Source organism: Myotis daubentonii, chromosome 4 (genome assembly GCF_963259705.1).
Source record: "Myotis daubentonii chromosome 4, mMyoDau2.1, whole genome shotgun sequence".
Classification (NCBI taxonomy): domain Eukaryota; kingdom Metazoa; phylum Chordata; class Mammalia; order Chiroptera; family Vespertilionidae; genus Myotis; species Myotis daubentonii.
The window spans coordinates 73989522-74006428 of record NC_081843.1 but is presented as its reverse complement, the minus strand read 5'-3'; the positions used below and the strand labels follow the sequence as shown (position 1 = coordinate 74006428).

Sequence of the window (16907 nt, the reverse complement as noted above, 5' to 3'; positions counted from 1 at the left end):
GGAAATGGTATTTCCAAATAAATATGTGACTGGAAAAAAATTTGCAGAACTCTGGGCACAGATGATGTGTTCCTGGCATTTGGCTGTCCACGTGTTTCTGGGGCTTCAGAAAAGAGGCTCCAGATGTCCATCTGACCGATGGCTTTCGGGTCAGCGGGTACCGGTGCCAGGTGCTCTGCCACTGACACTAAAGGAAGGCTTGTGATGGTGTGGGAAGCAACGACTTCATAGGCTAGGGGGCCTACCTCATTTTTCTCAGGATCTTTTTTATCAAGAAAGGAGAGCATAATAAGAGCAGTTCTTCACCTATTAACGGGAAACTTGCTGGAATTCCAGAGGAAAGTCTTCCAATTCTTGATTAAATATTGGGCGGCAATTTTACTTTTTTTAAACATAGAAAAGGAGCATGTACTTCCTCATGGTTTAACATGCTTGGACAAGGTTGTTCACCACACCTTCTGGGTAGAGCCCTGCAGTAACACTGGGCCTGCTCAAGGATGGAGAGCTCTGTTTACAAGGGACCGGTCACTAGGAGTTCTGTGTTCTAACACTGAAGTCAGACTTTCTGCAAATCTGGAGTTCAGGAACTAAACTTTTCCCAAATTTCCTGCAGGCAGAAGCAAACAAGTGCCAAAGGTTACTTCTGATCAAGAGAATCTTAAGACTGACATGTGGACTTACAATCCACAACTTGGTGATATGGATGAACATCAATGACTTGGACTTTGTCAAAGAAAATAAACTCAGTGAATTGGGGGCGGAGGAAATTATTCAAAGTGAATTCAACTACTTCTCAACTCAAGCCTACCATCATTTGGCAAAGTGTGCTACAGAGCTTTGACTTCATTTGCCATGTGTGCTTTTGCAAGCTGGGTTTTATAACCCGTTTGTCACACACACACACAAATCAAAACTGATTGGATGTCAAGCATGACAATATGTTGTCATATTAAATCCACTCAAAACTTCCTCCTACTTTTTTAGTCCAACTTCAGTAGCCTTCATGGTGAAAGCTGGTGATAAGCTGAGCTGAAGTTCAAGTTTTGCTCTGCTTGGGAATTTTTATTTCTTTTTTTGTCATAAAGTAGGTATTAATTTTGCATTAAAAATAAGTGATAGAGGCAGAGGCTTGTAAGGAATGTTTTTCACATTTTTCTATGTGAAATCAAGAGAAGGCTGAGACTTGCAAGGGCAGCAATGAAAGAATTAGGAAAAATTAGAGAGAGACCAAGACTAAGGTTATCGATACCATCGTACTACGGATGCAAACGTTGGACGGTGAAGAAGGCTGATAGGGAAAAAAATGGATTCGCTTGAAACCTGGTGTTGGAGGTGCTCTGGGCCATCTGAAAGACAAACTAGCAGGTCCCAGAGCAGATTAAACCTGAACCATCGGTGGAGGCAAAAATTACAAAACTGAAGCCATTCTACTTTGGGCACATCATGAGGAGGCAGGGTCTCTGGAAAAGACAGTAATGCTGCGCAAACATACAAGGCGTAAGGAAAAGAGGGAGAGTAAACAGAAGATGGACTGAGTCAATAAAAGAACCTGAGGCTGTGGAGGACAGAGCACTGTGACCATCACTCAGTCATAGGCTTGTAAGGAGTCAGAGCTGACTCAACCACACGTAACAGGCAATCACACAGAAAGAAAGTGTAACCAATGTCTAATATCATAAAAATAAATGCTATCTAAATTTTTGTGCATATGTTTAGGTACCTTTTTCCTGTAAGTTCACATCTTTTAGTTTCAATGAGTCAAAAACCTGAAAAAAAATATTTACAATATTTCTAAAGGCCTTTCTTTTTTAAAAATCATTTATGTGTAAACTGCGCTATCATTTTCACAAAAAGCTATCATTCTCACTCAGCTGAGTGGAACTGTTCTTGGAGGGTCTGTCCTGAGAGGAAAAAGAGAAAGATGCGCAGGTACCTGATGGTTTCCCACACGTCGAAGCCGTCCAGAGGTTTGGTGCCATTCGTGCTGCCCCCGGCCAGCTTCACCAGAGTTGGCAGCCAGTCGGAAATGTGGATGAGCTCCCGGTTCTTCACGCCCTTCTGTTTCAGCAAGGGGCTGGCCACGAAGCCCACCCCTCGCACGCCTCCTTCCCACAGGCTCCACTTTCTTCCTCGAAGGGGCCAGTTATTGCCCCCGGCCAAAGTCTGCCCGCCGTTATCTGAAATATAATTAGATGTTGGCATTAGGACAATGTTTAAGAACGGAAGACATCTGTGTTTGTTGTTATAAAGGGTGCTTAAGAACTAAAAAAGATAATTCCTCCTTACCCTCTCCTGCACCAGCTACCCTTTTCCCTCTTGAAACTACCCTCCATCACACAGACATAACCCGATCTGACAGGAGACCAATCCTGTGGACAGGGCCACTGTGGACAGGGCCACTGAAAAACAAAGGCGTCCCCTGAGGGTGACTGCTTGGGGTGGAGCCCTGCATTAATCAATTGGGTTGTTGTTGTTTTTTTTAAATAATATTTTTTTATTTTTCAATTAGAGTTGAGGCATAGGGTTTTAAGTGTATGCTTGCAGCTTAGTGTAACACCAGAGGATGAATCCAGGAAAGCCGAGCCCTCCTGGCACATGAAGTGAAACCTGTGAATGAGTTTCACTTAGCGACTTACAGCTCCTGATAGGTGGGGACAGCGGACCTTTCCATTTTCCCCTTGGAAACGTTTTCTCACGTTTAAACTGGTAACTGAACCAACACTCTACTCCCTGGTGATTTGAACTCTTTCTTAAGTGTGAAAGTTGAAGATTTCTCCAGTGGGCCAAATGTCTCTGTAAACAGAGCAGTCGGGTGGAAAAAATAATTGCAAGAAGAATTCTTCTCTTCTCGACAGGATGATGGCAAAACAGAAAGTTTCATCGTGTGCTGTGCCAGGAGAGAGAAGGGTTTTCTTCCAAGACAGCTGAAGGAATGGAGGACCTTGGTGAGGCCAGGAGAGAAGCTGCAAGTGTGCCCGAGGTTAAGTATCTCACCAGCCAGTTAGGGCTCAATTAGAAATGAAGCCGGACTGGAGAAAATAAAAAGTGGTATTTCTTGTGTAGTGAGGTTGTAGAATCATATTATCTTCAAAACCATCCACACACTTAGGTGACGTTAGAGACCTATTTTAAATAACACTTATTTGCATGTATATTATACTGCTTTAATTAAACATTTTTTTAAAAACCACTGTTATCCAAATGAACCACATGGGGGCAGCAATACAGACCTGCTCTATAGAACCTTACAAATAAAAATCTAACACAGAAATCAAGATCTTCCAAAGCCACAGATGCACATGGGAGGAAAGAGAACTAATGGGTTAAGCAAGCACCTACTATGCACCAGGCACCATTTTAATTTCATATTATCTCTCACAGAATCCGGAGTCTGACAGACCGGAAGCCTGATGTCAGTCACTCACTACCTGTGTGAGGTGGGACAATAGGCTGTCTCAGTTTTGTTTGTTTTTTTACCTTTAACGTGCAGATAATAATTCCTACCTCATGTATTATGGTGAGACTCATACTACATGACTAAAATGTAAATGACACCTTTTATAACCATTGCTGGGTTGGGTACCTGGCACAATCTAAGCACTAAATAAATGGTAGCTAATATTTTAACAACCCAAATAGTCTAGTGTTATAATGATGCTGTTGCTTTAAAAAGTGAGATGTGAAAAGGCCAAACCAGTAACTGGGAAATGTAGGATTCAAACAAGGTCTGTGTGAATCTCCAGATAGCATGCTCCCAGAGTGCCATGCTCCTGACGTTCTTGACGTAGGGGGGTTTTAGACCTTAGGCCACAGAAAGCTTCCCTTCCCCATGAAACCATAAGCAGTCAACCTCAGCCAAGTGTGCACTCTTCCTGCGACAGAGCAGAAGGAGAGCTTTTCCAAGGCGGTCGTTCCCTTTGGAGGAGAATCGCTGTTGTTGGTGGGTAAGAAATTCAAGGATCTACTGCCAAGGTGGCTTCTAATTAGCCTTTAACACACCTGGTCCTCCGTTCTTCTCTGCTTTGTGAAGGGAGGGAGAAGAGTCTTGAGTCAGATGAGGCGAAGGTAATAATTCTTCATTACTTTGGTGGGTGGCAAGCAATCTCAGCTGCTGTCACAGACTCACAAGAACCTCTCCTCAAACCTCATATCTCTTCTTAAAAAAGCCCAAGGCCCCAACAGTCACCCAAGCCAGTGCATTAAATACACGTTCTATTTCACATGAGCTGACCTGTATATTCAAAACAAGGGCACCATCTTTAGACAAAGGGATTCCTCCATGTTCCTTATACTTCTAGAGTATGTGACCCATAACCAACATATTAAAGTTTAAAAGAAGGTGGTGTTCATGATACAGAAATATACCAGGATAGAAATGCTTACACTCTACCTGTGAGAGCAAGAATGGCTGAGACAGCACTGTTATTTCGCTCTATTGTCTGGCTTGTTATAAACGATACTGGCTCAATGTAGAAGATGTCTGTTTTCTCCATTTTAAATAGATGCACTTTTGAGATTCCAAAATGTCTCTTCCAGTTGCACAGATTTGTTAGTGCTCAATACAAAAGTTGGATAATGAGGGTGGTGGGAATAGAGTGGAGATGATGGGGTAAGGGTGGCTGCGTCTGGAATCGGATTCTAGGAGCAGCCCTTAGGAATGAGTTGGAAAGGAAAACACTCTAGGCTGGAAAGAGAATTTGGCCACCGTTGCTACTGTAGGAGCTGGAAGGTGTTTCCTCACAGTATCAGGGGAGGGTGCCAGCGCAGTGAGTGTGACTGCTTTTGCCATTAGCTCGGTGTGATGTTTTTGCCATTAGCAATGATAAGCCATTCTATCGTCCGTTATCAATGTGGCTTCCTCCACATTTTTGTTTTTTTTAGAGCACCCCAGAGATAAAGCACTGATAATTAACACACCTGCAACTTGTTCTCCTTGGCTCCCCAGTCACAGAGCCAACGGTGGATGCGGCTGCGTGAAGAGGGCAACTCAGCTTTGTAGGCAGGGTGGGGTGGGGTGGGGTGGGGTGGGGTGGGGAGGCTTGTGTCTCCACAGGCAGCACCAGGCTGATGGCTGCGCTTATCAGGCCTTTGAAAAGAGGGTGCTGTCCATCAGTCTTAGCACAGTCTCCCCAGTATTTCAACGAGTTGGACACAAAACTGATCAGGGTAACAGCAAGAATCAAATAAGCTCATTTGAAACAAGGTAGAATAGGGGGTTTCTTATATTGCTCACTAAGTCTGACATAAATGAAAACAGGTATAGAGTATTGCTGAAAGATAGTAACTAGTCTTTTGGGGTGATTACTTTGTAGAGCATACAGATGTTGAATTACAGTGGAACTTATATAGTGGTATGTACCACCTTTATATAATATACTAGGGGCCCGGTGCACGAAATTCGTGCACTGGGTGTGTGTGGGGGGGAGTGTCCCTCAACCCAGCCTGCCCACTCTCACATACTGGGAGCCCTCAGGCGTTGACCCCCATCACCCTCCAATCGCAGGATCGGCACCTTACCCAGGCCTGATGCCTCGGCCAGAGGTGTAGACCCCCATCACCCTCCGATCGCCTGATCGGCCCCTTGCCCAGGCCTGACGCCTCCGCCAGAGGTGTCAGGCTTGGACAGGGGACCCCCATCTCCCCCTAATCACTGGCTCTGGCCCCCGCCCAGGCCTGAGGCCTCTGGCCCAGGAATCATGCCTGGGCAGGGGACCCCCATCTCCCTCTGATCGCTTGCTCCACCCCCCGCCCAAGCCTGACGCCTCTGACCCAGGCTTCAGGCCTGGGCAAGGGGACCATCATATCCCCCCAATCCCCGGCTCCGCCCCCCACCGAGGCCTGATGCCTCGGCCAGAGGAGTTGACCCTCATCACCCTCCGATCACCAATCACCGGATCGGCCCCTTGACCAGGCCTGAGGCCTCTGGCCTAGGTGTCCGGCCCGGGCAGCGGGGACCCACAGCTGCAGCGGCCCCGCGATCGTGGGCTCCGCTTTAGGCCCAGGCAAGGGACCCCTAGCTCCCGGGACTGCCAGCTTCGACCGTGCCCAGCTCCCATCGCTGGCTCCACCCCTACTTCCTGCTATCACTGGCCAGGGCGGCAAAGGCGCCTGATTCTCCGATCATGGCTGGGGGGCAGGGCAAAGGCGGCCCCAGGGCCGCCTTTGCCCTGCCCCCCAGCTCTTAGCTCCCCCCTGGGTTTCCGATCACTGTCAGTGGCAGGGGGCTTCTTCCTGCTTTCCCTTTCGCCTCCCTGCATTGTGCCTACATATGCAAATTAACCGCCATCTTGTTGGCAGTTAACTGCCAATCTTAGTTGGCAGTTAACTGTCAATCATAGTTGGCAGTTAACTGCCAATCATAGTTGGCAGTTAACTGCCAATCATAGTTGGCAGTTAATTTGCATATAGCCCTGATTAGCCAATGAAAAGGGTATCGTCGTACGCCAATTACCATTTTTCTCTTTTATTAGATAGGATATCAACTTATATATTGTTATATACCAAATTTACCTCAATAAAAAATTTTTAAAAATATAATGGAACCACCACCATTTCAAACATAGTTCTTTTCATTTTCTCTCCTAATTTTATTTGGGCAAAAGTTAATTTTTGTTCTTGTAAATAATTAATTTTCAAAAGAAAATTTTCTTGTGTCATTTCCTGACTGACTTATTAAAAAAACTTCCAAATCCAAATAAGATGACTGCAACTAGTAAAAAGGAAACTATGAAACATTTTTTTTTTCAGGGAAACGGTTTTTCAGAATGTTTTTTGGCAGAGGGAAAAGCTAATTATAAAACCTTTGCTGTCCAGAAAAGAAATGTCAAAATAAAACAAATGCTGTCATACACAGATGGTAAATCTCACTTTATTATTCATTATTGAACAAAAATAACTGTCAAAAAGTCACGGAAAAACAGCGGTTAGCCAAAGATCTGAGCAAAAGCATTAAGTATACGACCATGAAGCCTCATCCATATCCAGCTGATAAAAATTAAGATGGAACCGTGACAGCTTTTAGGACTACTCCCCGCACGATGTAATGTTGTGGCTTGGCTGTGGCAGGCTGCCCTGAACCCTCAACATATATCACCATCTCACTGCCCCCAGGGATCTTTTAACCCGGCTTCCCCAAGACATCCTCCTCTCTGCGTTGCGGATCATGGAAGGAAAAGCAGGGAACGCCCCAGCAGCCTTGCACAGCGTCTGGACTTCCCTCTGAACAGGGCCACCAGTGTGAGTGTGACAGATGAGCAGACATGATTTCAAATACCAAGAAGCCTCTTTGTCCAAACAAAGGGCCTGCTTGGTGATGGCTGCTTCTTTCAGACAAAATTTTTTTTACATGACGAATATGTACATTGGAGAGTTAACATGTAGCTTAGTAGTTCGTCTAAAAGGTTAGGTAAATTAGATCTTCTCCAACTAAAAAGATTTTGGAGAAAATATCTACCCAGATACTCACTTTACAGCCTGATGTTCTCTTTCCCTTTTGCTCTACATTCAACCATTTTTGATTGAATGTGCATTCATTTCTGCCAAGTGTATCTTTCCAGTGGGTTTCTAATCCAGCCACACTGCCACGGGTCTGCCACGGGTCTGCCACTCCCCTCACCTGGCCTGCCACTCCCCTTCATGTTGCTGTCAGGGGCATCTTGGTGAAGCCCTAAACCAACAGGCCACATCTGTGTTTAAAGACCTCTGATTGCTTTCCAGTCAGGAAAAAGTTCCAACTTCTGCCCAACACAGAGAATCCTTCACAGCTAGACCAACCTACTTTTGGAGCATCAAGTCCTGCCCTTCCCCATACAGCATGCCCTGGGCTTCACACAGAACTAGCTTCTTTCCCCCTGTAGTTAGAACAGTTTCATGCTGTCTTTGCCTTTGTACATGTTGGTTCCTTTGCCTAAATGCTCTTCGGCCCCTTCTTTCCTGCCTGACTTAAATTTTAAATCCCAGGTTAAATGTCACATCTTTGGTGAACTATTTTTTGTTTTGTTAATCCACACCAGAGGCTATTTTTCCACTGATTTTTTTAAAGGAGAGTGGAAGAGAAAGGGAAAGACAGAAACATCGATGTGAGAGAAACACATCGATTGGTTGCCTCCTGCATGTGCCCCGTCCAGGGAGGGCCCAGGCCAGGGGCGAGCCTGCAACCAAGGTATGTGACCTTGACCAGAATCAAACCTGGGACCCTTTGGTCCACAGGCAGACTGTCTATCCACTAAGCCAAACCGGCTAGGGCTTTGGTGAACTTTTCATTTACTCCCCCTGTCTTTATCTCTCCTCTGTACTTCTACTGCATTTCCTGTACACTTTTTAATCTCGATATCTTACATACACTCATTGCACTTATCTCTGTATAGAAATTAGTTATTCATGGGGTTGTCTTCCCTTCTACCTCTGCCTCTCAAGGGCAAGAACAATGTCTCATTCATTTGCTTTCCTAGGACCTAGCACAGGTTGCCAAAGAGCTCAGATATTTGGGGGGAACAACAACAACAATAAACAAATGGAGAAAAGGCCTCCAAAAAGACGGGTTGAAGACACTGTAAATTAACTTTGATTTCTGCACTGTTTTTAACTGAGCCTTTATCCAACCACTCTTTGACCTTGACTTTCAGGAAGCTGTTCTAAACAGATACTCCTTATTTTATAGGATATTGCCAAGGGGGAAACTCTTGGAACCCTGTGAGAATTTAAGCAAATATCAGAATTGTTTGTCCCACCTGGTGCCTGGTCAGTTGCAATGAAGTCAAAAGGGTTGTTCGAGAGCTTTGAGGAAGCCCTGGTCCTGGCCTGGAAGAGAAGCCTTACCCCTTTAACAAATCTTCCCGGAGTACCCGCCACAGACCAGGGACCACTCTAGCTGGCAGCAGACAAGACAGGCAGGGTCCCCTCTCTCTTGGGGTGAGTAGAAAAAGAGATAAGATCTCTCCAATCATGGTAGATGGTAACTGGGCCTCTCAGAAGAGCTGCCACCAGAATGGCAGGACAGAGCCAACCATCACCAGAGGAACAGGAGCCCGGCACAGGGCAAGGTGGCTCAGGACTTTATTCAATTACACACTAGTTGGTGGGCATTCCGTGTCAAGGATTCTTCTTGAATAAATATTAAATTAACTATACTCTTAAGAATGCTTACGTTCTGTTGTCAGAACTTAAGGAAAACTTGAGCTAAATGATGACTACATATAAAAAAGGAATGTCTAAGCGTTTCAAGACTGTCATCACTTTTCTCTATCTTCCCTACTGCCCTAAAGTCACTGAAATGTATTCAAGGGATAGGAGTTAAATGCTGTGTGTTTGGGAAGGTTACTCTATCTCTGAGTCTAAATTCCCTCTTGTGAAAAATGAGGCTAACAATACCCACCCTAATATAGTGCAGTTGTACTCAACAAATCTTAGCCATTTTCATTAAGGATAACCACCAGCAGCAGTAGCATCCAAGTCTGCAGAGCAGAATAGGAGCCTATCTGGGTATTTATGAAATAAATGCTAGATGCAGGTGTTACAGCCACACTCTAAAACACCATGTTTCCTAAGAAGAACGTATTCCAAGCTCAGAGCACTTCTAGGTTGCATTCTCTTCTCTGTATGTATTTTTTTGAGAGTCAAGAAATGAATTGAGAGAGTTTTTGCTGGTATTCTTGGGCAGAGCCAGGGTGACTCCTTTCTGTTTCCATGAGTTTAAATAAAATTCATCAGTTATTAAAGAAAGAGGTACAATAGCCATAGCCTGTGATTCAAATGAAATGCTAGAAATGGAATCTTTATTCAGACATTCCTTTGAACATTTGAAGGGGTTTTAAATGGTTTGCAACACTGATGGCTCTGACCCTCACCTCCCAATCTGACTCTAGTCAGACTTTATATATTGACTAAAGGCACGGGCATGGGAGCATTCCCACTGCACTGGCACCAGAAGGACTCTGGTGGAAGGGAATTGGCAGCCAGACCCCAAATTAATGATGTAGCCACCAAAAGAGCTGAAGATAGAGGAAGATGGGTGCAGGGAAAGGGCAAAATCAGAAATGAATGGGGATTAAAAAGAAAAAGATTACGTAGGGTTGTGGTAAAAGATTTCCTCATTTCAATGGGGCTAATGTCATTGCTTATAATAATAACATACCAATGGGATTTTATCTCTCCTTTAACATTTATTAAGGATAAAAAGACTCAACAGTCTGTTGAAAGATTTAAAACATTTGGTCTCTAAAAGTTAAAATGGAACTGGGGAATAGAAAACAGTGTCCTAATTTATTACATATCAGTAGACAACTGAACTTTTTTCTCCAATTTAAAGCACAGGTAGTCACCGATCTTGGAGATCCTTAAATGAAAGTCATAAGGTAAGTACAAGATATTGTGAGTTACTCTTACTTGGGAGACATGAGTAATGCTAGGCTTGATCTGATATTCTAGATCCCCTAACAAGTACCATGAAAACCCCATGTTTGGAATATTTAGGACTAGCAAAAGTACATGTTTGTCTGTCTTCTTTCACAGTGAAAGCCCTCCTTGTTATCCCTGCAGTTTGATCTTGAAAGAATGCCTAATATATATATATATATATATATATATATATATATATATATATATATATATATATGTTTATATGTATACTAGAGGCCTGATGCATGAAATTCATGCATGGGGGGGGGGGCTGTCCCTCAGCCTGGCCTGCACCCTCTCACAATCTAGGACCTCTCGCTACTAACCGCCCACCTGCTCGCTCCTTACCGCCCGTCTGCTCGCTCCATACTGCCTGCCTGCTCGCCCCTTACCGCTTGGCTCACTGCTCCTTAGCACTGCTGTGGAGGCAGGAGAGACTCCCACCACTGCTGCTGCGCTCGCCAGCCATGAGCCCTGCTTCTGGCTGAGCAGCACTCCCACTCTAGGAGCACACTGACCACCAGGGGGAAGCTCCTGTGTTGAGCATCTGCCCTTGGTGATCAGTGTGCATAATAGCGACTGGTCATTCTGGTCATTCCGCTGTAACAGTCACTGGGCTTTTATATATATATATAGATGTATATATACATATATATATCCTATCTAATAAAGAGGGAATATGCTAATTGACCCTCACACCATCACAAAGATGGTGGAGCCCATAGCCAATAAGGAGGGAATATGCTAATTGACTGTCTTGCCCTCAAAGATGGCAGTGCCCACAGACAATAAGGAGGGAATATGCTAACTGACTGTCAGACCCCCAAAGATGGCGATGCCCACAGCCACAATTTGGCGGCACCCAGTCCCTTCAGCCCCGCCCAGGCAGCAGGCTTGCAGCAAGGCTGGGCCTGTCCCCAGGTGGACCCAGTTGCCGCGCACCTGCCTCTGGAGTCCCCCAGTCCCCCAGCCACCCAGAGCCGGCCCAAGGCGCAGGCAAGCCTTGGCTGCTGCTGCCCAGCTGCCTAGGGCCAGCCCCGAGGTTCAGGCAAGCCTCAGACGGTGGCTGCCCAGCCGCCCAGGGCCAGCCCAAAGCACAGGCAAGCCTCAGATGGTGGCTACCCAGCCGCCCAGGGCTGCCAGAGGCTCAGGTAACCAGGGCCGGCCAAGGCTTGCGCTGCTGGCTAAGGCAGCAGCAGAGATGTGATGGGGCATTGCCTTCCCCTGATTGACAGGTCGCCTCCCACCCCTGAGGGCTCCTGGACTGTGAGAGGGGGCAGGCTGGGCTGAGAGCCACCCCCTTCAGTGCATGAATTTTCAGTGCATGAATTTTCATGCACAGGGCCTCTAGTGTGTGTGTGAGTGTGAGTGTGTGTGTGTGTGTAGATATATATATATATATATATATATATATATATATATATATATATATATATGTAATGAATTTCAGGGAAACTAAAATTATTTGGCACTAGAGGGAGTATCATAGTTTATCCACAAATTATTTGACTTTCCTTCCAGATCTGAAACCCTTTAAGGTGGCCAGATAATTTTTTACTGCACAGCTATTTATCTGTCAGGAATGTCAATAAAGCAGTGATAGATGAAAAAGGTACCACAGTGGTCCTCTAGAATCTGGTAGGTTCAAGGACAGCAGGAAAAAAGTGAAAATACCATCAAGAGATAGAAGAAAGCCAGGCCGGTGTGGCTCAGTGGTTGAGCATCAACCTATGAACCAGGAGATCACGGTTTCATTCTCAGTCAGAGCACATGCCAGGGTTATGGGCTCGATCCCCAGTATGGGGCATGCAGAAGACAGCCGATTGCTGATTCTCTTTCATTAATGTTTCTCTCTCTTGCTCCCTCTCTCTTCCTCTCTGAAATCAATAAAAATATATTTTAAGAAAAAAGAGATAGAAGAAATTAGAATGTGGATTCAAAAATGTACTGAATACTTATACAGTGAGAAAGATGGGAAGTGAGGTCAACAATTTTTTAGATAATTAAACTAGACAAAGCTTACATATTCTATTGGGGCAAGCATCAACTACTTCACCTTTATGTTTCCAAATATATAATACAAGTTCAATGTTCTGAATTTACCTTTGAAGCAGAAACGCTTTATTAGTTTTCTACTTTATTAGTAGCAAGGATACCTTTTAGGGTTACTCAGAAAAATCAATAAGCCTAACTGAGTAGACAGACAGTTTTATTTCCCCAGAGCCCTCTCAAAGTTGCCTAAATGCTAAAGGATCTCACTGGTGCATGGTGTCTTATGGTGGGAGAGACAAAAAAAGTCAAGAGAACATTGACCAGCACAATCTTCTTGGAAGAACAACAGAGCAATATTTAATGACAAAAACAAAAATAACTCAGTATACCTACATATTAAGAAGTGTGTTAAAAGAATTTAAATACTGAATGCATACTTAATAAAGTTATAAGAAAAAGATTCACTTTGGATCTGCAGATGACATTTGCTTCAAAGTAAATCAAACTCCTTGGACTCCAGGTCCTCCTGACCATGTAGGGGGACAGTCCGCTTCTGATCAGGGGCGCACAGTGAAAGTCTGAAGAAATCTGGTGACACTGGACATCCCAATCGGGGAGACAGTCCAGGCTGTGGGGAGTGAAGGAGGCCGGGGAAGAGGAGAACATGTGGGAAGCAGCTAGGCCTCTGAGCCTAATGAAATGAGACACAAGAGGCATTAAATGGAGGCATTCTAGCAACAGACAAAGGGGTGGAGAGAGAGAGAGAGAGAGAGAGAGAGAGAGAGAGAGAGAGAGAGAGAGAGATCCAATATCTGGGAAACTCTGTGTTTCCTGAACAGCCATGATCCAGGATGAAAAATAAGACTAAATGATCAAACAAATCAAAATAAACATTCTTGACCAGAACAGACATCACCAATTTTTCAGGGGAATGCAAGTCAAAACCACAAGGAGATACCACTTCACACTCATTGTGTGGCTATACTAAAAAACACAGATAATAACAAGTATTGGAGAAGATATGGAGAAATTGGAACTTTCATACTCTGCTGGTGGGACTGTAACATGGTGTAGCTGCTTTGGAAAAAAACTGGCAGTTCCTCCCAAGGAGTCACCATATACCCAGAAATATCCACTCCTGCGTATATACTCAACAAACAAACAAACATATGTCTACACAAAAACTTACTTATGAATATTCACAGCAGCATTATCCCTAACAGTCCCTAAAGTGGAAACACCCAATTGTCCATTAATTGGTGAATGGATAAATAAAATGTGATATATTTTCAGAAATATACAGCAATACAAGAAGTATTCCACAAAGTAAAAAGGAATGAAGTACTGATACATGCTATAACATGAATAAACCTTGAAAACATTATGCTAGAGGAAGTCAATCACAAAAGGCCACACACTGTATGATTCCATTTATATTAAGTGTCTAGAATAGGCAAATCCATAGAGACAGAAAGTAGATTAGTGGTTGCCAAGGTTGGGAGGAGAGGGGAAGGCTAATGGATGTAGGATTTCTGGGGGAAGTGGTAAAAATTAGGTAATGGTGATGATTGTACAATTTTGTGAATATACTAAAAACCACTGAACTGTACAGTGTAAAGGGTGAATTTTATAGCAATGTGAATCATATCTAAAAACTGTATGAGAAAAAGTAAAATGGATCAAAGATAATATTTTTCTAGAAGAACGTAAGAGTATCTTTGTGACTTAGGGATAGGCCATGGTTTCTTAAAACCAACAGCTTTTTAAAAAGACATTTGTATATAAAAATTGGTAAGACCCATAAGGGTATAAGAGGATGCCGAGTGATGATAAAAACTTCAAAAGCAGAAATAAGCAGTGGGCAGCTGGTGGGATCTCACTGCAATTAAGCATCATCGTGTCCCTTTGTCCTTTGGATGAGAGGTGTGTTTAGAAGAGACGCTTCCTGGTGTCACAGGAATGTACACCATCTGCTTCATGGAAACAGTCCAAGCCTGCCCACCCCATGAACATTTCAGAACACAGGCAAGGATGCACCTCAGTGCACCAGCTGTCATTCTTCTCGACAGGGCATTCGAAATCCCACCCTCATTCTCAAAGCCCAGGGCTTCCAGGACATGTCACGTTCTTTGTTCTTGTTTTCACCAGTCCATCAAATTCACTTGGCTTTTTTTTTTTTTTTTTTTTAACAACAGTAGATCCTTTCTGGAATCCATGTGTCTCCCTTTCTTGTGCAGACCCCTACTCTCATACCTCAATTTTTCATCAGGGCCTCTTGTTGTAAGCTGACTCTCCAAAACATCTGCCTGGCACGTGAGATGCAAAATTCTTTTCTGAAAAGCTTTTTGCATGTACACAAAGAGACTGCCTCATTGTTTATTCCATTTTTTGGCTTCCTGCAAGTTTAAATATGGAACCAAGTGGAAAATGACTTCAAAATAATTAAGAGATTACATGAATCTTTTCCATACTTCATGTAGTCAGTCATGAAGTTATATTAACCCTATCATGTACCAATGGTGTGCTAGTGATCTCTTTTATTTTTTATTTTCTGATTTACATACAGTAAAATTCACTTGTCTTGGCATGCAGTTGTGTGATTTTTGACAAATAGAGTCACATAGTCAGAGTCACAATCAAGATGCAGAATGGTTCCATCACCCCAGACTTACTCCCTTGCAATGCCCCTTTATAGTCAAACCCTCTACCCTACCCTTAGCCCCTGGCAACCACTGATGAAGTTTTGCCCTTTCCAGAATGTCATGTAAATAGAATCATAAAGTGTGTAAGCTTTTGAGTCTGACTTCTTTTATTCAACATCATACATCTGAGATCCATGCATGGTAAAGCGCCAATGGCTTGCTACAACGCTGAGTAGCTGTCCACGGCAGAGTTGTGCCCTTTTCATTTATCCATTCACTTGCTGAAGCACACCTGAGTTCTTTCCAGTTTTTAGCAATTACCAATAAAGTTGCTATAAACATGTGGGTATAGGTTTTTATATAAACATGTTCTCATTTCTCTTGGGGGAATCCCCATGATTGGGACTGCTGCTCTCAGGATAATTTTTCTTCACCTTTGGTTTTCAGTTTGATTACAATGTGAGTGTAGTTTTGGGGGGGTTATCCTGATTGGATTTTACTGGGCTTCTTGAATCTATATATCTTTCACCAAATCTGTGAAGTTTTCAGACATTATTCCTTCACATATTTTTTTTCTACATCAATATTTCTCCTCTCCTTCTGGAACTCTAGTGACATAAATGTTAGATCTTTTGATATTGCTCCATAGGTCCCTCCCTGCAACTCAGTTCAATTTTTCCTCTTTCTTCTTCTTTCTCTATTTTTCTTTCTTTCTTTTCTTTTTTATTTTTTATTAATCCTCACCTGAAGACATATTTTTCATTGATTTTTAAAGAGAGAGAAACATCCATGTGAGACACATCAATAGGTTGCCTCCCTACACACCCTGTCCAGGACTGGAGAACAAACCTGCAACCCAGGTACATGCCCTTGACCAGGAATCAAACCTGCGACCCTTCAGTCTGCAGGCTGACGTCTAACCATTGAACACACTGGCCAGGGTGTCTCTCTTTTTTCTCTCTGTCTTTCAGATTGTCTAATATCTACTGATCTATCTTGAAGTTCACTGATCCTGTCCTCTTTCATCTTTATTCTGGTACTTGGACCATAGTGTAAAATTTTAATTTCAGATACTGTATTTTTTACCTCTACAATTTCAATTTGGTCCTTTTTTTCTTTCTATTTCTCTGCTGAGAAGTTCTATTTTTCCATTTACTTAAAGAGTGTTCAACTTTATCTTATGAGGAATGGTTATAACGAACCCAGTTAGATTCAAACTCCAAGTTTAGTCTCCCCTTCTGTGGACAGTGATGCTCTTAAAGCCAGTTTAGTTTTAAAGCCTTTGCTCTGCTGTTTGGGTTTGCCTCATGCGTGTAGCTCTTAGGGGTTAGTCTAGAACCTGAGTGGTGGTTCACATCGGAGTTGAGTTCTTGAAGCCTTTACTTTGCTTCTCTGGGTCTTTGTGGCACATGCACACCTCAGAGGTGAGAACAGGACTTATGTCAGCTCACATACAGAATCAGGGGATCCTCTTCTCTAGCACGCTCCTCTCTGAGAGTCCCCCCTAACTTCCCAGTCATTGGGGTTCCTTTTTCCCGGTTCCTCTGGTCATAAAGACAGGTTTCCCTCAGATTTCAGCCTCCTGTTCTATCATGCACTTCTGCACAACTGCAGCTGCCTTTGGGAGCAAGGCAGCCAAAGAAAAGAGAGAGATAAAATAATGGGATTCTCCCACACTCTTTGGACAAAAGTGGCTCCTTTTCCCTCTGGTCAGAGAGAATCTTCTTTTGGGATTTTAGGTGACCAAATCCCCCACCACAAAAGCAATGGAAATCCTTAATTAGGACTGGACTTGAGGCAGAGCTGGGAGAGAAAAAACAGAAAATGGGAAGTCCCCTGTATTCTCCAGCAAAGGACCCCTTTCCCGAGCCTCTGGTT

The 16907-nt window shown here is 43.7% G+C and overlaps 1 protein-coding gene across 1 annotated transcript in view; it reads right to left on the bottom strand.

Moving 5' to 3' along the window:
• ARSB (arylsulfatase B) overlaps nucleotides 1-16907 on the bottom strand; it is a 135018-nt gene that overhangs the window by 63673 nt on the left and 54438 nt on the right. Inside the window, exon 5 of the mRNA XM_059694248.1 lies at nucleotides 1934-2177. Within this exon, the coding sequence (XP_059550231.1) occupies nucleotides 1934-2177 (244 nt within the window). The remainder of the gene's footprint in view (nucleotides 1-1933; nucleotides 2178-16907) is intronic.